We start from the raw sequence: 21499 nt of genomic DNA on the forward strand, positions 1-21499 counted from the left end.
TTTTTGCGGGACGAGTTGTACTTTTGAACGACATCATTGGTTTTAGCATGTCGTGTACTAGAAAACTGGAAAAAAATTCCAAGTGCGGTGAAATTGCAAAAAAAGTGCAATCCCACATTGGTTTTTTGTTTGGCTTTTTTGCTAGATTCACTAAATGCTAAAACTGACCTGCCATTATGATTCTCCAGGTCATTACGAGTTCATAGACACCAAACATGACTAGGTTATTTTTTATCTAAGTGGTGAAAAAAAATTCCAAACTTTGCTAAAAAAAAAAAAAAAAAAAATTGCGCCATTTTCCGATACTCGTAGCGTCTCCATTTTTCGTGATCTGGGGTCGGTTGAGGGCTTATTTTTTGCGTGCCGAGATGACGTTTTTAATGATAGCATTTTGGTGCAGATACGTTCTTTTGATCGCCCGTTATTGCATTTTAATGCAATGTCGCGGCGACCAAAAAAACGTAATTCTGGCGTTTCGAGTTTTTTTCCCGCTACGCTGTTTAGCGATCAGGTTAATACTTTTTTTTATTTGATCGGGCAATTCTGAGCGCGGCGATACCAAATATGCGTAGATTTGATATTTTTTTTATTGATTTATTTTGATTGGGGCGAAAGGGGGGTGATTTAAACTTTTATGTTTTTTTTATTTTTTTCACATTTTTTTAAACTTTTTTTTTTAACTTTTGCCATGCTTCAATAGCCTCCATGGGAGGCTAGAAGCAGGCACAGCACGATCGGCTCTGCTACATAGCAGCGATCTGCTGATCGCTGCTATGTAGCAGAATTGCACGTGTGCTGTGAGCGCCGACCACAGGATGGCGCTCACAGCGACGGGCAATCAGTAACCATAGAGGTCTCAAGGACCTCTATGGCTACAATGGAGACGCATCGCCGACCCCCGGACATGTGACGGGGGTCGGCGATGACGTCATTTCCGGCCGCCCGGCCGGAAGCGGTAGTTAAATGCCGCTGTCTGCGTTTGACAGCGGCATTTAACTAGTTAATAGGTGCGGGCAGATCGCGATTCTGCCCGCGCCTATTACGGGCACATGTCATCTGTTCAAAACAGCTGACATGTCCCGACTTTGGTGCGGGCTCACCGCGGAGCCCTGCATCAAAGCAGGGGAGCCGGCATCGGACGGTATAGTACGTCCGATGCCGGTAAGGGGTTAAAAACGTCAGCTCGGCACGCAAAAAATAAGCCCTCACACGACCCCAGATCACGAAAAATGGAGACGCTACGGGTATCAGAAAATGGCACTTTTTTTTAAGCAAAGTTTTGCATTTTTTTTTACCACTTTGATAAAAAAATAACCTAGTCATGTTCGGTGTCTATGAACTCGTAATGTCCTGGAGAATCATAACATCGGGTCAGTTTTAGCATTTAGTGAACCTAGCAAAAAAGCCAAACAAAAAACAAGTGTGGGATTGCACTTTTTTTGCAATTTCACCACACTTGGATTTTTTTTCCCATTTTCTAGTACAAGACATGGTAAAACCAATGATGACGTTCAAAAGTACAACTCCTTCCACAAAAAACAAGCCCTCACATGGCCATATTGACGGAAAAATAAAAAAGTTATGGCTCTGGGAAGGAGGGGAGCGAAAAACGAAAACACAAAAACGAAAAAGGGCCGCGGCATGAAGGGGTTAATAAAGACCTTTGTTATTGCCCTGATCAGGCAGGTGTATATAGCGGTCAGTACACCTAAGATGAAGATAATACGCCTCTGATAATTCGTGATCATTGGTCTGTTTCTACTAAAGTAAAGTGATCTGTCATGTTGGATTTTTTTCCCCCTTTAATTTATTCATTTATTTTTGGGCTAAAACTACAAGTGTATGGCATGATTGGCCAAATGTGGTTGATGACTTGCTACTGCTAAAGTGACCGCGGTAATCTGCCAGTTTAGCCCGCCTCTTAGATTATTCTTATGAACTATCTAATATTTGATTGTTTGTCCACATTCCAGCCAATACCTTCCTGCGTGTGCATTAGATAATCTGCACTTAGAGACTGCGAGCGTCCAGAATTTTAACACTTAAGGCCCCTTCACATTAAGCGACGCTGCAGCGATACCGACAACGATCCGGATCGCTGCAGCCTCGCTGTTTGGTCGCTGGAGAGCTGTCACACAGACCGCTCTCCAGCGACCAACGATGACGGTAACCAGGGTAAACATCGGGTAACTAAGCGCAGGGCCGCGCTTAGTAACCCGATGTTTACCCTGGTTACCATCCTAAAAGTAAAAAAAAACAAACAGTACATACTTACCTACCGCTGTCTGTCCTCCAGCGCTGTGCTCTGCTCTCCTCCTGTACTGTCTGTGAGCACAGCGGCCGGAAAGCAGAGCGGTGACATCACCGCTCTGCTTTCTGGCTGACCGACGCTCACAGCCAGTACAGGAGGAGAGCAGAACACAGCGCTGGAGGACAGACAGCGGTAGGTAAGTATGTAGTGTTTGTTTTTTTTACTTTTAGGATGGTAACCAGGGTAAACATCGGGTTACTAAGCGCGGCCCTGCGCTTAGTTACCCGATGTTTACCCTGGTTACCAGTGAAGACATCGCTGGATCGGTGTCACACACGCCGATCCAGCGATGTCCACGGGAGATCCAGCGACGAAATAAAGTTCTGGACTTTATTCAGCAACCAACGATCTCCCAGCAGGGGCCTGATCGTTGGTTGCTGTCACACATAACGATTTCATTAATGATATCGTTGCTACGTCACAAAAAGCAACGATATCATTAACAATATCGTTATGTGTGAAGGTACCTTTAGAAAAGTGGTTATTCCAACTTCCAGCCATTATGTCGGTTATTCAGAGAATAAGCCAATCCATCTCATGCTTACCGAGATCCACGGCTCTGTTGATTAGCTGTCCTGGAGCGATGCACAGGTGACGTCCCACCAAGCTGGGTAATCAAAAGAAGAGCCGCTGATGTTGGCAGATGGCGGTGTTTCTCAGGGCTCCCGTCCGGCTGGCGTATCGGAGCCACTGACGTGTGAAACCGGCCTTACTCAGCCGAGGTGCCGAAATGAGTGATGTAATCCTGCGTTTGTACATGTCTGAACACCTACCTAGATGCGGAGGTTGGCACCATGAGATGGCGCCCCCGCTCGTGGGTCGGCTATCCCTTTACTCCTATCTGACCCTAAGAAGACGTTTAGGCAGCCTCATCATATGGACAATTCTCCACTGCCATGTTATCACACATCGGTCTCTCCTGATGAACCTGTTTAAGGGGAAATGCGTTTAGAGCTACTAAGGAGTTTGTTTGATGTATCATGGCCTCGAATCGCTTGGATGCTGTACCACGAATGGACCGATAAGTGGAACTATATCTGTAGGATTGATCCAGTAATGGATTCTTTATCTGTCAGCACATAAAAAGTAATGATCGGTGGTTTCCTAGCGTGGCCATAGGAAACCTCTTTCTATGAAGGAATATCTTTTTCTGTGTGTGAGAGTTAATTATCTTATGCATTGGCACTTAACAGCATGTGACTCTTTTGAATATGTATATTTACCTCTATATTTAGATCTGTCCAGTACCATGGTTTTCTATTGTGTGATTATCCTCAACTTTGGAAGTAGGTTATCTGTCATTTATCCATGGCAGGGTCAGTAAAAATACATAACATTTGTTTGGTATCTTATGCATCGGATATTTGCATTTTTAAAATAATCATATGCTGACTTAGTGCTAAGTAACATTCAGATACCGGTATATCAATATTAATTCTTCCCTGGTGCTACAATGATTATGGGGGTATTTATCCCGTATGAATGATTTGCACTTGTCTGAACAATCTCCTTTTATTATATAATTTTTTCTATTTTTGGTACCACTGTGTATACATATTGGATACAGGCCATCTGGCCCTCTTTTTCTGACTAAACGTCTTCTTAGGTTCACATAGGGGTAAAGGGATAGCCGACGCACGAGCGGGGGCGCCATCTCATGGTGCCAACCTCCGCATCTAGGTAGGTGTTCAGACAGGCACAAATGCAGGATTTCATCACTCATCTCGGCACCTCGGCTGAGTAAGAATGTGATGGATGGTGCACTATCAGTACCCAGGACGGTAGGGTATTTTTTGAGGCTTCGTGTCCGCAGGGGCTATACTCTGCATATTATCCTCTGAGCAGAAATTGCTTTATGAGCTAAAAAAGTATCTTAGGAGTACTACTCTAACCCCGAGGCTATATGTCTATCACCACTGTAGACTCCCTTGGGTGGTAGATAGCCCTGTACAGTTTATATTTATATATATATTTTACACTTTTTTGTGATTTCTTTGTGTCCCCTTCATTGAGTAGGCATTTAGGTTGTTTTTATCATTAACTGAATAAAAGTTATATTTTAGAGAGGGTTTTCTAGTAGTAAGCAGTTATTTTATACCCTACAATATATTGGATGTTTGTAAGACAGTATGATGTAAAATATAAAATACCTAATTATCTCGCGGGTGCTCCATCGTTCCTTTTCTAACGTTGCACAGATGCCCTTTCCCCAGTATTCGAGCTTCCTCTTCCAGTGAGGTTGGGCACTTGATTGCTGCAGCCGTACACTAGGCACAGCGGTCAGTGATTGCCTGCAGCAGCCACATGAACATTCCTCTACAATAGAAAGCAGGCCGGGGACCCCAGGGAGAAGGATAGCAGTGGGAGTGTGGGAATGTACGTGTGGTTTTTATTTTCCACCATCCTGGACAGGTAACATTACCTGGGGATGTGATTCCTTTTAACCATTGACTTTTGATTGACCTCCTTTTTTCTCTGACATATCGATGTGATGAATCGAGGAAGCAGAGCATGTTTTGTGACATGGCCGTCTATCTTTTGACTACTTCTAGGTTGAATTTGGCGTTGTATACAGCTGTGTAGAAGACAAGATGTACAGTGGCAGAAGAGGAAACGGGGCTTATTGTAATGGCCAGAAATTGCAGATCTCCGGGCAGAAGGGTAAGTACCACTTTATAAATTGCTAAGCTTGATAATAACTTTTGGGTACTGTGTGTCATATGGCCCCACTAACTATGGTGTGCGGTGGGTACAATAATTGGCCTTTCATATGGGTTGCTTGTGGGAGTTTTGGTGCTGGTGCGGCTAATCCTGCTCCTTTACCTTGACGTAGGTCTATTTAATATTTGTTTTTTTATTCTAGGTATTCAGCTATTCATATTACAATCATGGATTTCTAAATTCTGGCATCATGTTTGTTTAAATTGTCCCTCCCTGTTGTGCCCTTACCGGTGTAATTTATACTTCCTTAATTGATCTGCCATTGTGAGACTTACCATTGATCACACTGGATGGCTTGTTTTTAACATTCTTTTTCTTTAGCGCTTGTATATTTAATAAAATCTCTATATTTGTATATGAGTATTATCTGCAATATTATTAGCTTTAAGAGAAATTTATAGTTTGTTTTTTTTTTTCATACTTTTTTGGTCCTTCATAATGCTTTTTATACTTTGGTAATTTATTATGGGTTTCATGGTCAAGAATTGGTTACTAATTGATGCTGAATTTGCTCTATATAAAGGCTCATTTAGAAGCCTGAACCTGGACCGCTAATGAAGATTGACAGCTTCATGTATTTCTTGGGTCAGGAGAGCCGAGGCCATGCGTTGCGGTCTGATCTCGGACAGACAGCCAGTTGCTCAACAGTCTGAGCACTAATGCAATCTATCTGTAGGATCAAACCTCCTACGCCATCATAGAAAGTTGAAATAAAATGATACCTTGATATCTGCGATCCAAAGTCTTATTCCTGAGAAATCCATGTGTGTGGTTTTTTGTTCTTCTAAATATGTAAATGTGAGATCTATGGGCCGGATATAGATCTCCCTGAGAATCTGCCTCCAGGGCGTATTTTAAATGAAAAGGGGCATATTACCAGTGTGATCATTCATTACTAGAGATGAGCGAATTTGCTTGGGTTCCCACTTATTTGGCATGCTATAGTGCTTGCTGGATAAGCTGCAGAGGTAACCCTGCTTCTCGGATCGCTCGGCTGATCGGCGACGCAGCTGCATGTGTTGCAGCTATGTCACTGTCGCAGCACATGCATGGAGAGCCTGGGTGTTGTGTGCATCAGCCATTGCAGAACGTTCCTCCGACAACCATTTACCGTACTGATAGCTGCCAAGGCTGTAAGTTCAGGGATTTCTGCACGTGGCGCTCATAGTGCATACTGAATAAATTTGAAATGTTTTGTAAAATTTGTTTCCGTTTTTTTTTCATTCTTTGCATATAAGTAAGATGTCTATCCATCCTGTGATGTTCATAATTCCATGACTTTACCTTCTTGCAACCTCAATGTTGAGGCATGTATAGAAATAGTTTGTTTTTGCTCCTGAGTTCTGGGAAAACAAAGATCATATGGAAGGAAGTAATTGTTTAAATTGGAATTTAGCAGCTCTCCCTGTATATAGTTTGGTGGGGAGCGGGGTGTAGTTATAACTTGGTTATGAATATTTTTTCCAGCTATATGCAATTGGTTTACAAAGAAAATTAATTTTTGGGTTTCTTACTTTCTAGACATCACAAAGTCAATGATTATTACAGAACTGGGATCAAATCGTGACCCTGACGTGATGAAAATTATTCTGTCCAACATGGAGAGACTGCTGTGTATTCCGATACATGGGTAATTATTGATACGTGTCTGTGTTGTGATGATGTTGTTGCGTTTTGTTTTGTTTTTTGTCCTTGGTAAAGACTTTTCTGGCAAATGGATTTATACCTTTTTTATGGTTGATAAAATAATATATTTTCGTTTTATGTTGACGTAGTGGTTCTCCTTCTGCATCATGCTTGCTAGACTGACTGCTGATGCTGTAGTTGCTGAAGCCTGTTGTGTGACGGTGTAAACATGAACGACTGGTCATTGTGGTGCTGAGGGAGACTAGTCAGTGGGGGCCATGTCACTGTAGGCATGAGACTGGTGCAAAATGAAATAGGTATTTTAAATGGGACCTGTCATGTCCCCTGTTGCTTTTAGGCTACATTCCCATGATGAGCGTTTGGTGAGGTTTTTTTTTATGTTGCAGATTTTCTGTACCCATTAGGTAAAGTAGGTTACTTGCCTTTTTCTGTGTGTGTGTGTGTGTGTGTGTGTGTGTGTGTGTGTTTATCACGTTTTTGATGCTGTGGTTTTTGTCTCTTGTTGGTATGTCATGCTTTAAAACTTCTTTTGTTTTTGATATTTCCTGACATTTGACTTTGACAAGAATAGAGGGGTGCCCTTGCAACGGTGTGGGATCCTCCCCATTTTTGACAACCAGTCAACCTAAAGCAGGCAGCTGGGGGCTGGTATTCTCAGGCTGGTAAGGGCCATGGATATTTGCCCCCCAGCCTAAAAATAGCAGTCTGCTGTTGCCCCAGATTAGGCGCATCTATTAAATGCACCAATTCTGGCCCTTTGCCCGACTCTTCCCACTTGCCCTGTGGTGGTGGCAAGTGGGGTTAATATTTGTGGGGTTGATGTCACCTCTGTATTGACCGTTGACATTAATTCCATGGGTTAGTAATGGATAGGTGTCTATACAACACCTATCCATTACTAATCCTATAGTTATAGTGTAAATAAACTCACAGCCTGAATAAAGTCCATTATTTGAAATAAAAAAACACTTTTATTTAAAATTAACAAACAGTTATACTTGCCTAACGCCAATTCCAGTGAAACCATAGTCTCCTGTGGAAAAAAAAACAACAAACAAACAAAAACCCATATCCCTGCCTGATAAATAGTTTTCAACGTAGACGGTGCCAAGATGCGACAGGGGAGTGGGCCAGAATGTCGAATTGAGGTGAAGGATATGGTTGTTTTTTTCTTGTGTTTTTTTTTTTTTTTTTTTTTTATAGGAGAGGATGGTTTCTATGGATTGGGCGTAAGGTGAGTGTAACTGCTTTCATAGACTTTCAGTATCATTTTTACTTTTCTGTCGATGGACCGGTGTAAAGGTACCTTCACACTGAGCAACTTTAGAACGATAACTATAGCGATCCGTGATGTTGCAGCGTCCTGGATAGCGATATCGTTGTGTTTGACACGCAGCAGCGATCAGGATCCTGCTGTGACATCGCTGGTCGGAGCTAGAAGGCCAGAACTTTATTTCGTCGCTGGATCACCCGCTGACATCGCTGAATCGGCGTGTGTGACGCCGATCCAGCGATGTGTTCACTTGTAACCAGGGTAAACATCGGGTTACTAAGCGCAGGGCCACGCTTAGTAACCCGATATTTACCCTGGTTACCATTGTAAATGTAAAAAAAAAAAAAAACACTACATACTTACATTCCGGTGTCTGTCGCGTCCCCCGGCGTCAGCTTCCCTGCACTGTGTCAGCGCCGGCCGGCCGTAAAGCAGAGCACAGAGGTGACGTCACCGCTCTGTTTTACGGCCGGTGCTTACACAGTGCAGGGAAGCTGAAGGCGGGGGACGCGACAGACACCGGAATGTAAGTATGTAGTGTTTTTGTTTTTTTTACAATGGTAACTAGGGTAAACATCGGGTTACTAAGCGCGGCCCTGCGCTTAGTACCCCGATGTTTACCCTGGTTTCCCGGGGACTTCGGCATCGTTGGTCGCTGGAGAGCTGTCTGTGTGACAGTTCTCCAGTGATCACACAACGACGAAACAGCGACGCTGCAGCGATCGGCATCGTTGTCTATATCTCTGCAGCGTCGCTTAATGTGACGGTACCTTAAGGAAATATTTTGTGCTTGTTGAATTGATGATTTTAGTGATCTAATTTTGACTGTAGTACATGTTTTGGTAGCTTTATTGTATTCAATTTCTTTGTAACCTGTTAAAAGGAGGGCGATTTGAATTTTTATATTTAAACATTTTTATTTTTTTTTTACGGACGGTATATTTTAAAAAATTGTTTATTTCTTGTTCTTTAATGTTTAGGCCCACTAACATACTTAAACCTTCAATCGTCCATATCGCTAATATTATATACTGCAATACATCAGTATTCAGTGTTAATCAGTTTCCTATTTGACCTGTGGCGCACCTCACATGAGCCCACTCCGTGCACTGGGATCGTCTCTATGACTAATGTATTCATCACGGGGTGCTAAAGGGATAATTGGCATTTAAAGCTGTAATCTACCTATTCTTGTACCCTCTAGTATCCGGGCCGTGGGGACAGCTGCTGTAGATATGTGCTTGGTGGCCACAGGAGGCGCTGATGCTTATTATGAGATGGGAATCCATTGCTGGGATGTGGCAGCTGCATCAGTTATTGTTACAGAGGCTGGAGGGCTTGTCCTGGATGCAAAAGGTCTGTATGTGCATAAAGTCCAAACTTCATGACCTTTCTGACATGTTTGTTTAGTAAGTACTTGCATTCTTCGTAAATTAACTATTTTGGAGCATCACTTCTTTAACTGTTTTGTGTTATTTCTCAGAGAGCAGGCCCAATTAAAACTTTTGGGGCCCCATGATTTCTATGTACACCCCTGAATATAGAGATATATATCTACAGTACAGACCAAAAGTTTGGACACATTTTCTCATTTAACCCCTTCACCCCCGGAGCTTTTTCCGCTTTTTCATTTTCGTTTTTTGCTCCCCTCCTTCCCAGAGCCATAACTTTTTTGTTTTTCCGTCAATATGGCCATGTGAGGGCTTATTTTTTGCGGGACGAGATGTACTTTTGAACGATACCATTGATTTTACCATGCCATGTAACAGAAAACGGGAAAAAAATTCCAAGTGTGATGAAATTGCAAAAAAAGTGCAATCTCACACTTGTTTTTTGTTTGGCTTTTTTGCTAGGTTCACTAAATGCTAAAACTGACCTGCGATTATGATTCTCCAGGTCATTACGAGTTCATAGACACCAAACATGTCTAGGTTATTTTTTATCTAAGTGGTGAGAAAAAATTCCAAATTTTGCTAAAAAAAAAAAAAAATGCGTGATTTTCCGATACCCGTAGCGTCTCCAATTTTCGTGATCTGGGGTCAGGTGAGGGCTTATTTTTTGCGTGCCGAGCTGACGTTTTTAATGATACCATTTTGGTGTAGATACGTTCTTTTGATCGCCCGTTATTGCATTTTAATGCAATGTCGCGGCGATCAAAAAAACGTAATTTTGGCGTTTTGATTTTTTTTCTCGCTACGTCATTTAGCGGTCAGGTTAATCCTTTGTTTTTATTGATAGATCGGGCGATTCTGAACGCGGCGATACCAAATATGTGTATGTTTGATTTTTTTTTTAATTGTTTTATTTTGATTGGGGCGAAAGGGGGGTGATTTGTACTTTTATATATTTTTTTTATATTTTTAATCACTTTTTTTTTTTTAATTTTGGCATGCTTCAATAGCCTCCATGGGAGGCTAGAAGCATGCATAACTCGATCGGCTCTGCTACATAGAGGTGAAGTACAGATCACCTCTATGTAGCAGAAATGCAGGGTTGCTTTGAACGCCGACCACAGGGTGGCGCTCAAAGCAATCGGCCATCAACAACCATAGAGGTCTCAAGGAGACCTCTGGTTGTTATGGCGATGCACTGCTGACCCCCGATCATGTGACGGGGGTCAGCAGTGAGAGCACTTCCGGCCGCGCGGCCGGGAGCGCTAGTTAAATGCCGCTGTCAGCGCTTGAAGGCGGCATTTAACTAGTTAATGGGCGCGGGCGGCTCGCGATTCCGCTCGCGCTCATTGCGCGCACATGTCAGCTGTACAAAACAGCTGACATGTCGCGGCTTTGAGGTGGGCTCACCGCCGGAGCCCACCTCAAAGCAGGGGATCTGCCAGCTGACGTACTATTCCGTCAGCTGGCAGAAAAGGGTTAAAGATTTTTCTGTATTTTCATGACTATGAAAAATGTACATTCACACTGAAGGCATCAAAACTATGAATTAACACATGTGGAATTATATACTTAACAAAAAAGTGTGAAACAACTGAAATTATGTCTTATATTCTAGGTTCTTCAAAGTAGCCACCTTTTGTTTTGATGACTGCTTTGCACACTCTTGGCATTCTCTTGATGAGCTTCAAGAGGTAGTCACCAGTAATGGTCTTCCAACAATCTTGAAGGAGTTCCCAGAGATGCTTAGCACTTGTTGGCCCTTTTGCCTTCACTCTACGGTCCAGCTCACCTCAAACCATCTCGATTGGGTTCAGGTCTGGTGACTGGAGGCCAGGTCATCTGGCGTAGCACCCCATCACTCTCCTTCTTGGTCAAATAGCCCTTGCACAGCCTGGCGGTGTGTTTGGGGTCATTGTCCTGTTGAAATATAAATGATGGTCCAACTAAACGGAAAGCGGGTGGAATAGCATGCCGCTGCAAGATGCTGTGGTGGCCATGCTGGTTCAGTATGCCTTCAATTTTTAATAAATCCCCAACAGTGTCACCAGCAAAGCACCCCCACACCATCACACCTCCTCCTCCATGCTTCACGGTGGGAACCAGGCATGTAGAGTCCATCCGTTCACCTTTTTCTGCGTCACACAAAGACACGGTGGTTGGAACCAAAGATCTCAAATTTGGACTCATCAAACCAAAGCACAGATTTCCACTGGTCTAATCTCCATTCCTTGTGTTCTTTAGTCCAAACAAGTCTCTTCTGCTTGTTGTCTGTCCTTAGCAGTGGTTTCCTAGCAGCTATTTTACCATGAAGGCCTGCTGCACAAACTCTCCTCTTAACAGTTGTTGTAGAGATGTGTCTGCTACTAGAACTCTGTGTGGCATTGACCTGGCCTCTAATCTGAGCTGCTGTTAACATGCGATTTCTGAGGCTGGTGACTCGAATAAACTTATCCTCAGAAGCAGAGGTGACTCTTGGTCTTCCTTTCCTGGGGCGGTCCTCATGTGAGCCAGTTTCTTTGCAGCGCTTGATGGTTTTTCCCAGTGCACTTGGGGACACTTTCAAAGTTTTCCCAATTTTTCAGACTGACCTTCATTTCTTAAAGTAATGATGGCCACTCGTTTTTCTTTACTTAGCTGCTTTTTTCTTGCCATAATACAAATTCTAACAGTCTATTCAGTAGGACTATCGACTGTATATCTACCAGACTTCTGCACAACACAACTGATGGTCCCAACCCCATTTATAAGGCAAGAAATCCCACTTATTAATCCTGACAGGGCACACCTGTGAAGTGAAAACCATTCCCGGTGACTACCTCTTTAAGCTCATCAAGAGAATGCCAAGAGTGTGCAAAGCAGTCATCAAAGCAAAAGGTGGCTACTTTCAAGAACCTAAAATATAAGACATAATTTCAGTTGTTTCACACTTTATTAAGTATATAATTCCACATGTGTTAATTCATAGTTTTGATGCCTTCGGTGTGAATTTACAATTTCCATAGTCATGAAAATACAGAAAAATCTTTAAATGAGGTGTCCAAACTTTTGGTCTGTACTGTATGTAGATTGTATGTATGTATACACTGAAGTATGCCTACAATACTCTGCTTTGTACCTATACTTGGGTATCCAAGTGCTTTGATTTTGAATAGTCTCCTTTTAAACATTTGAATATACAGCCGGGGGCTACATGGCGACTTTACTGTGTCACTTATTCATAGTTTAATATATGTTGCTGCTACGTCGCAGCCTAATACAAGTGAATGGTGTCCTATTGCGACTCCAAGGGTACTGGGACAAAAAGGCAGCTAAAAAAATCTGATGTGGTTGGACTTCATGCGACTTGTTTGTTGCAATGCGACCCTATTCACTTGCATTGATCTGCAATGTGGCAGCAACACTCGGCGATCTCTGGTTGCTCGATAGTCCCGAGCTACGCGGCGACAGCTATCTTCTTATTGCACTTTCTGATGATGCAAAGTAATTTTAAAAACATTTTAAAAGCTTTTCAGCCACTTCTGTCCATATTTCTCGCAGGAGGGCCTTTTGACATGATGTCCCGAAGAGTGATTGCAGCAAGCAGTAAGGAAATTGGAGAACGAATTGCCAAAGAACTTCAGATCATACCACTGGAGCGGGACGATATCAAGAAGGAGTAATGAAATGTGTTGTTTGTATATGCACTTCATTTCAGAATAAGCCATTTTGGAGCTATCTACTTTCTGGGATGATCACATGCTATATTTTACCGATTCCACAGAACTGAGCTATGTTAGCATTAGTAGGACAGGTGACCGCTGCAGCCACCACTTATTTACAAATGGCGTGCATGTGTCGCCTGCACCCAAAGACAGGAGGACCATTGCTGGGATAGCGGGGAACGATGAGGAGTAGTTTTACTGCCCTTGCTGCTGTTGTTTTTTTTCTATTGAATAACTCCCTCTAAAGAACAATTCCAGCACCATGTACAGAATTTTACAAGAAGCTCATTATTTATGCCCTAGGCTCCTGTGCCCAATGATTACTGGTCTTTGTCAGTGGGATATTCCTACAGCACCTGGACTTTGGTTAAGGGTAATAATAATAATAATCTTTATTTTTATATAGCGCTAACATGTTCCGCAGCGCTTTACAGTGTTGCACAAATTATCATCGCTGTCTGTTGTGAATTCTGTGGCAGAGTTCACTCCTGTGGTCACAAGTGGTACTTCGGCTGATTCTCTCTGGGATCTTCCGTTTGTGGAGGAAAGTGGTACTGCAGCTTCTGAGTTTCCTCCCTCAGGTGATCTGGTGAGCTCGTTAGCTTCTTCTCTACTTAACTCCACCTGATGCTTTGATCTATGCTTCCTGTCAATGTTTCAGTGTGGGACTTGTTTTTTCCCTGGATCATTCCTGTGGCCTGCTGCTCTGCAAAGCTAAGTTTTGCTTATGTTATTTTGTTGCTATTTTTCTGTCCAGCTTGCTTTATTGGTTTTTCTCGCCTGCTGGAAGCTCTGAGACGCAGAGGGACCACCTCCGTACCGTTAGTCGGTGCGGAGAGTCTTTTTGTCCCCTCTGCGTGGTTTTTTATAGGTTTTTGTGCTGACCGCAAAGTTATCTTCCCTATCCTCGTTCTGTTCAGCTAGTCGGGCCTCACTTTGCTAAATCAGTTTCATCTCTATGTTTGTGTTTTCATCTTACTCAGTCATTATATGTGGGGGGCTGCCTTTTCCTTTGGGGAATTTCTCTGAGGCAAGGTAGGCTTATTTTTCTATCTTCAGGATTAGCTAGTTTCTCAGGCTGTGACGAGGCGCCTAGGTTCTGGTCAGGAGCGCTCCACGGCTACCTTTAGTGTGGTTTGATAGGCTTAGGGATTGCGGTCTGCAGAGTTCCCACGTCTCAGAGCTCGTTCTATTATTTTGGGTTATTGTCAGTTCACTGTATGTGCTCTGACCTCCATGTCCATTGTGATTCTGAATTGCCTTTCATAACAGCTGTCCCCGATGGGGCTCACAATCTATAAGCCCTATCAGTATGTCTTTGGAATGTGGGAGGAAACTGGAGTGCCGGAGGAAACCCACGCAAACACGGAGAGAACATACAAACTCTTTGCAGATGTTGTCCTGAGTGGGATTAGAACCCAGGACCCCAGCGCTGCAAGGCTGCAGTGCTAACCAGGTAGCACTGCTAAGGCTAGGTTCACACTTGCGTTGTGCAGTCCATTCAACAAATCCGTTAAACGGACTGCACTAACGCAAGTGCCGACTTTGGCACTGCGCTAGCGCAGCGCAGATGGAGCATCTGCTAGCTCCATCTGCGCTAGGAGTGACGGACCCGGAAGCGCTGCAGGCCGCGTCTGGGGTCCGTCACTCAATGACGGCACATCGCTAGCGCACGCCCATTGTGGGCGTGCACTAGCGATGCATTCGCCATTACAAGTAATGGCGGCGTTAACGGACTACGTTATGCCACGGTATAACGTCCGTTAAACAGGTTCACACAACGCAGTGTGAATGCAGCCTTAGGGTAGATGACTCCTAAATGCAGGGGTCTGTATTTTTCTTTCCAAAGTAAAATATTTGTCCCTCTGAGTTCATAAAGTCTTACTAGAAAAAATGAAATGTGTTGAAGAATAGCAAATGGTTCGTAAGGTTGCCTATGCAAAATGTATTTATAGTAGATTTGTTGCCCACTCAAATGAAGTCGTATGTGAGCATCAAACTTATTCACCCACTGTACTGTATACCTCTTATACTGCACTGACCAATCTCCGTGTGTTTGTTAAACTGAAATAAAAAATATTTAATTTTAGTAAAGTTGTCAACCATGTAAATGCTAAATTAGCATATTAAAGGGTTAATACAGTAGCGTGGTGTTGGCCTCCACCCGAGCACAGCACCCTTTTTCTACACATCCTTCCCAGACAAGGTTGTAATTGCACGCTACGCCTGGCTTTCTTTCACTCCTCATTCAGATGAGGCTTGTTTGGCACAAGTAGAGGAAGGACATTAGTGATGGGGACCATCCATATTTAGGTACACCTTGAAGTGGAGAAAGGAGAAATTGCAAAACATATTTTGTGGTCCATTTTCCCGTATTTTCCCTTTTGAAAACTTGAGGCCAAAATAACATTTTTGTGGAAAAATGATACTTTTACATTGACTGAGATAAAATTTTACACAATTCTGTGAATCGCTTGAGGGTTAAAAAGGCTCACTATACCACTAGATGAATTCCTCAAGAGGTGTAGTTTCCAAAAGGGAGTCACTTATGGGTTTTGTTGCCGTTTTCGCATAGCAGGAGCATTTGCAATCTGTTTCAGCCAAAATTGTGCTCAAGTATTCACATGGCTCTACTTCCCTTCCAAGTCCTGTCGTGCGCCCAGTAGTTTTCCACCACATATGGGGTATCTGTATACTCAAGATATATTGCACAACAAATTGTATGATCCATTTTCTCCTGTCACCCTTATGAAAATGAAAAAGAGGCTGAAGCAATATTTTTGCTGGAAAAATTTATTTTTTTTCTTTTTCACAGGTCAACGTAATAAAATTCTGTCAAGTGCCTGTGGGTTTAAGGTACTGACCACTCCTCTAGATACATTCCTTGAGGGGTCTAGTTTTCTAAAATGAGGTTAGTTGTGGGGACTTTCCACTGTTTAGGCACGTCAAGGGCTCTGCAAATGCAACATGGCGTCTGCCATCTTTTCCAGCCAATTTTGCAGTCAAAATAGACGCTCCTTCCCTTCCAGGCCCTGCCGTGCACCCAAACAGTAGTTTGCCCCCACGTATGGGGTAGGCGCGTATTTGGAAGAAATTACACAACAAATGGTTCATTTTCTCATGTTACCCTTGTAAATATGAAAAATGTGGGGCTTAATTAACATTTTTGTGTGAAAAATTAAAATGTTCATTTTTTTTTTCCTTCCACATTGCTTTAATTCCTGTGAAGCGCCTAAAAAGTTAATAAGCTTCTTGACTGTGGCTTTAGGCACTTTGAGGGGTGCAGTTTTTAAAATGGTGTCACTTCTGGGTATTTTCTGTCATAGGCTATTTATTAACTATTTTGTGTGACATAACTCTGATTTAAGGGCATAAGAATAAAAAGTTTGAAAATGTAGACAGTTTCAAAATTTTTGCCAAATTTCCAATATTTTCCCAAATAAACGCAAGTTATATCAAACAAATTTTTACCATTATCATGAAGTACAATATGTCACGAAAAAATCAATCTCAGAATAAGTGGGATTTGTTGATGCGTTCCAGAGTTCTCTCATAAAGTGACAGTGGTCAGAAATTAAAAAATTAGCCTGGTCAGGAAGTTGGAAACAGGCTTCGGGGTGAAGGGGTTAAACGAGAAGTGAGTTTCAGTAATTCCATCTTTTGTTCTTTTTTGCTTATTTGTAACAGTCTAGTGTGTTGCTAGTAACCGAGAGATGATAGGTAGAATATGATTAGCTGGGTTTGTAAATCCCTCTAAAATGTGCAGCCAGTATTCTGCGATCATTCTTGTAGAAGGGTTTAAGCTTTCGGACAGAGCTCTTGCATCTGTGGAAGTTCATTATTGATGAAATTAGAAAAGGTTTTTTTCTTCTCTGAGGATTCATTCTTCATAAAAATCTAGATTCACATACAGCGGGATTTCTTGCTTAATTTTCTGTAGAAAAAAAAAAACATAAGCAATATCCAAGTAAAATTGTGGTCAGGTGCCAAACTGATAATGATTAATATAGAGTTAACCCAAACCACCAACCACCAGGGGTCACAAATTATGTTTTATAATTCAGCTGGAGTAGCTTTTAGCACAGGCTAAGTACATGGAGTGAATGGGCACAGCTGGTAACATCAACCACCAGCCCCTGCCCACCCTGCCATTCCACTGTGATATGGTAGCTCAGAAGCAGAATCCTCTTCAGTAACCACTGTTCTTTAGCCGGTTATGCTGCACCCCAGCCGGTATAGTTAGGCAAATGGACAATAATGTTAATTACTGCAGGTAGTGTTTAATTGCTCAATTTCACCCATAAACCATCGATTACAAAGAACATGTTCACCGTTATCATACAATATGCACAGGATCATGGAACTATAGAGCAAAATTCTATCATACCACTATGTACAATAACAAATTGTATTGTGGTACCGTGTTAGCCAGAAAAATCGATGTGAATACTTTTCTGCCCAATGATAACAGAAGTATTCTAGGAGTGATACCTTTATTGGCTAACCAGAAAATAATTTTCTGGTTAGCCAATAAAGGTATCACTCCTAGAATACTTATGTTATCATTGGACAGAAAAATATTCATACCATTAAAAAGTTCCCTGCAGGTCTAGGGCTGAATAGTATGTTCACATTTTACTACCTGGTGGTACTGGGTAGAAGAGGGGGCCTGCATGTAATTCCCTGGTGGTCTAGGTTAAAATAGAATACTGGTCTAGGGTACATGTGAACGTTGTATTTGGCTTTCCCTCATTTCCCGCGCAAATACAGATGAGTGCTGTGCAGGGAGAGGACCCTGTGGATGAGCACAGCACCCTCTTCTATTGCTCAGATTGCTTTCTACTGCAATTCAAAGCGGAGTTACTTCATTTACACATTGCTTTGCTCAAATGCGTATTGACCCTCAGAATCTACAAATTGTTACAAGACTCCTATTACGGAGTGAATTTCATACTGAACCCGGTATGTTAGAAGGCAGACTTCTTCCTATCGGCTTGTGTCTTCTCTAAAGGCTTAATGCCTGCAGCAAGGGCTCCAGCTAACCCTCGATCAGCACAGGAGTCTTGTTGCACACAACTTTGACCCAACTAAAACTGGCAGAAGCACAACTTAGGCTAGGTTCACACTAGCGTTGCGCCGCCCTGCGTCGGCGACGCAACGCGCGACGCACGTAAAAACGCGCGCGTTTTGCGACGCGTGCGTTTTTGACGAAAATCGGACGCACAGAAAATGCTACAATGTAGCGTTTTCCTGCGTCCGACGCTAGCGTCGGAAACGACGCACGTGGCGAAAAACGCCACCAAAACAACGCACGCGTCCCCTATGTTAAACATAGGGGCGCGTCGCCGCTGCGTCGCCGGCGCAACAGCGACGCACATTGGCGGAACGCCAATGTGAACGTAGCCTTAGTGGGGCTCTACTTTCCAGCTATAAACATTCATGAACATGGAGGTGTCATGGTGGCACCTGTCTCCCTTGGGCTCTCCTAGTGATAATGGATGCTTTATGTGGCAGGCTCTATGCCAATCTCTAAGTTGGGCTAATGGTTCAGCCATGTTTCTCTGTGACATTCTTCTCCGGCAGCTCCACCAGCTGTTTCAACCTGAAGCTGCTTCCTACAGTGTCCCCCACTATAAGAGCTTCACAGTAGCAGCCATTCTTTGCCTCGATGCTTTGCTGCCCTTTCCTTGTTCTTCCTCTCCTCGTCTACTTCTGATCTGCACAGTACTGTCAAGAGACTCAGTCTACACCCCCGGCAGAGAGATGTGCCACACTAGATGGGCATATGCCTGCACTGTTCCTGGTGGTGTCGGGACCAGCTTCAGAATGATTTGGCGTACAGCCACCCACCTTTTACTGTTGCACTATATAAAAACAGAACCCGTACATAATTGATATTTCTGTCTCTGTAACATCCTAAACTATAAAAATGATTTAGGCTATGTGCACACGTTGTGGATTTACTGCGGATCCGCAGCGTTATTTTTCCGTGCAGAAACACTGCAGATCCCCAAGTGATTTACAGTACAATGTAAATCAATGAAAAAAAAAATGCTGTGCTAATGGTGCAGAAAAGCGGCAGATTAAAAGAAGGAGCATGTCACTTTTGTGCGGATCTGCAGCGTTTTGGTACCCATTCCATTATAGAAATCCGCAGGGGTAAAAACGCCTGAAATCCGCACAAAATCTGCATAAAAAACGCATTAAATCCGCACCTGCGTTTTCTGCTAAGAGATGCAGAATCCGCACAAAAAATTCCAGAGGCAAATCCGCAACGTGTGCACATACCCTTAATTAAACTGCACTGTGGAATTCTGTTAAAAAAAAAAACTAAACAAATTGCTTCTCGTTATCCCACACCTTCCCCCCAAAAAAAATGCGGAATAAAAAGTATTCGTGTCACCCAAAAATAGCATTTCTGGCATATAAAGCCGGCACTTTTGATGAATTTGTTGAGCAGGAGTGACCCCGTCCCAGCTACTCTGAAATGGCGTGAGAAGGCCATTACCGTAATCATAATGTTTGCGCAGCTTTAAGTTGCACAAAACTGTTGTGACGTCTGAAAGCTTTTTCATCAATTTTGTGGCGTAAAAGCTTTTTTGAATTGGCCCCACGGTCTAAAAAAAAAAACAAAAGCACGGACATGTGAAGTGTCCTATAGACTGATTGGTACGTGTTCTATCAGTGAAAATCATGGATAAAATGCATGTAAAAAACAGACATTTATAGAACATAGCAAATAAAAATGTAAACACCAGGAGCTTTTTTAAAAGTTTCTCTCCCCTAAAAAATGGGATGAAAAATGGAAAAAAAAAGTTAATGGAAGCTCTTCTTGACAATTATTAAAATGTAAAAAAAAAAATTGTAGGATTATTGTGTGCCACTTTCCATCGAGTTGTGAAAAAGGCAGTGATATAGTTTTAATTCTTTACATGGAATAATTTTTACCAGGAGCTGGAATTTTTCTTCATGTTTTTCCCCAATAACTATTTACCCCAAGGCTGTGAAATAAAAAAAAGGTTTAATCCTAAAAAAAAAAAAAAGTCCCTGCTTCTGTAATAATTGGAAAAAATCTAATTATCCCACACAGTGAATGCTGCAAAAAGTAACAAAAAAACTGGTGTGCAAAACTGGCTCTGCCAATAATGGTACTGGCTGCAATTCAGGTTCAGTAAAAGACAATCCTGTATAAGCAAAACATGTATTTGTATAAATTATATCATTGTGTTACAAAACAAAACACAGATTAAAGACTGCAGTTTAAAGCTTCATAGAAATGTATTCACTTACAGTAAATGGAAAAGAAGCCAAAAAAAGTTTATTTTCAGCTGTCAGGAGCACAGACACATTGAAGTTTTGCCCTGATTTCTTACCAGGTGAAGTTTCTGTAGGTATTGTTCCTCTCTGTCCGCCCTACAGTTTTCTGGAATGGTTACGTTCCATCGTTGGAGCTCTACTTCCATTTCTTTTCCTGTATACAGATCAACTGGATCCAAGAAATTGGCATTTATCATTTTCACTAAGTATTCCTTGTCTTCTATTCTGTAACAAATGAAAAGTTTAAAACGCGATTGTGAACTGCAGATCAAAGTACGGCATTATTTTTTTTTCTTCAAGAGGACCTATCATTTCTGATAAAAATGCAAGAACTGACAGTTAATTGAATTATAAGAATCTTCTCAAATACTACATATATTCGATTTGTCTCAGGGATGCAGGTTTTTGTCCACGTTACCACAGTGAGCTCAAAATACCATGAGATTGTCTTACCTAGGAGATACCAACTATGAGAGCAAGAGCTTATTATATAAAGCATGTGAATGATAAATGGAGCTTTGTGATTAGATCTTCAGGATTAAGGCCGGAGTCATCAACTTGCCCATTTAAGTCACTAGTCTATTGAATGTAATAGGAGAATCGGTTAACCTATTTTTGTCATACAATTATCTAAAAAAACACAAACATGGTGAATTGTTTCAGTGAAAGTCCTTACGGTGATGCAGTTATGCTAGAGTAGCAACTCACTCGGGAAAGTCGGTAAACTAAAAAAACTGCTTTTGACTGTGCCAGTTCCTGCACAGACTAGAGATCTTGATCCACCGTCCCTAATTGTTCCTGTTAGTGGAGATTGCCCTAATCACAGACTAGAAGATGCAGCTCAGACCTAAACTGCCCAATATGCCATCAAGTGCTTCCTAAAGAACTGGAGAGCAGTGTACAGTGTAAATTACCTACAAAAGAGAAAGTGTGCTGAAAAAGGAACCCAGCATAGTAGAGAAAGAAATACAAAATAAAAGTATAAAGTATGTACAGTGGGGCAAAAAAGTATTTAGTCAGTCAGCAATAGTGCAAGTTCCACCACTTAAAAAGATGAGAGGCGTCTGTAATTTACATCATAGGTAGACCTCAACTGTGGGAGACAAACTGAGAAAACAAAATCCGGAAAATCACA

The 21499-nt window shown here is 42.2% G+C and overlaps 2 protein-coding genes across 4 annotated transcripts in view; one reads left to right on the plus strand and one right to left on the minus strand.

The window, feature by feature from the left end:
• Nucleotides 1–15141, plus strand: part of IMPA1 (inositol monophosphatase 1) — a 42146-nt gene extending 27005 nt beyond the window's left edge. For both annotated transcript variants that reach the window (XM_069731562.1, XM_069731563.1), the window contains exons 6-9: nt 4864–4972; nt 6554–6662; nt 9157–9308; nt 12884–15141. In XM_069731562.1, the coding sequence (XP_069587663.1) occupies nt 4864–4972; nt 6554–6662; nt 9157–9308; nt 12884–13005 (492 nt within the window). In that variant the 3' untranslated portion in view covers nt 13006–15141. The remainder of the gene's footprint in view (nt 1–4863; nt 4973–6553; nt 6663–9156; nt 9309–12883) is intronic.
• A 688-nt stretch (nt 15142–15829) lies between these two features.
• The window catches only part of LOC138642934 (E3 ubiquitin-protein ligase RNF31-like), a 203791-nt gene continuing 198121 nt past the window's right edge, over nt 15830–21499 (minus strand). The window contains exons 14-15 of one of the 2 annotated variants that reach the window (XM_069731560.1): nt 20421–20589; nt 15830–16981 (exon numbers count right to left, since the gene is read on the minus strand). In XM_069731560.1, coding sequence (XP_069587661.1) covers nt 16928–16981; nt 20421–20589 — 223 coding nt within the window. In that variant the 3' untranslated portion in view covers nt 15830–16927. The remainder of the gene's footprint in view (nt 16982–20420; nt 20590–21499) is intronic. The other variant, XM_069731561.1, reaches the window with a different exon arrangement.

This window comes from Ranitomeya imitator, chromosome 6, assembly GCF_032444005.1.
Source record: "Ranitomeya imitator isolate aRanImi1 chromosome 6, aRanImi1.pri, whole genome shotgun sequence".
NCBI classification, from domain to species: Eukaryota; Metazoa; Chordata; class Amphibia; order Anura; family Dendrobatidae; genus Ranitomeya; species Ranitomeya imitator.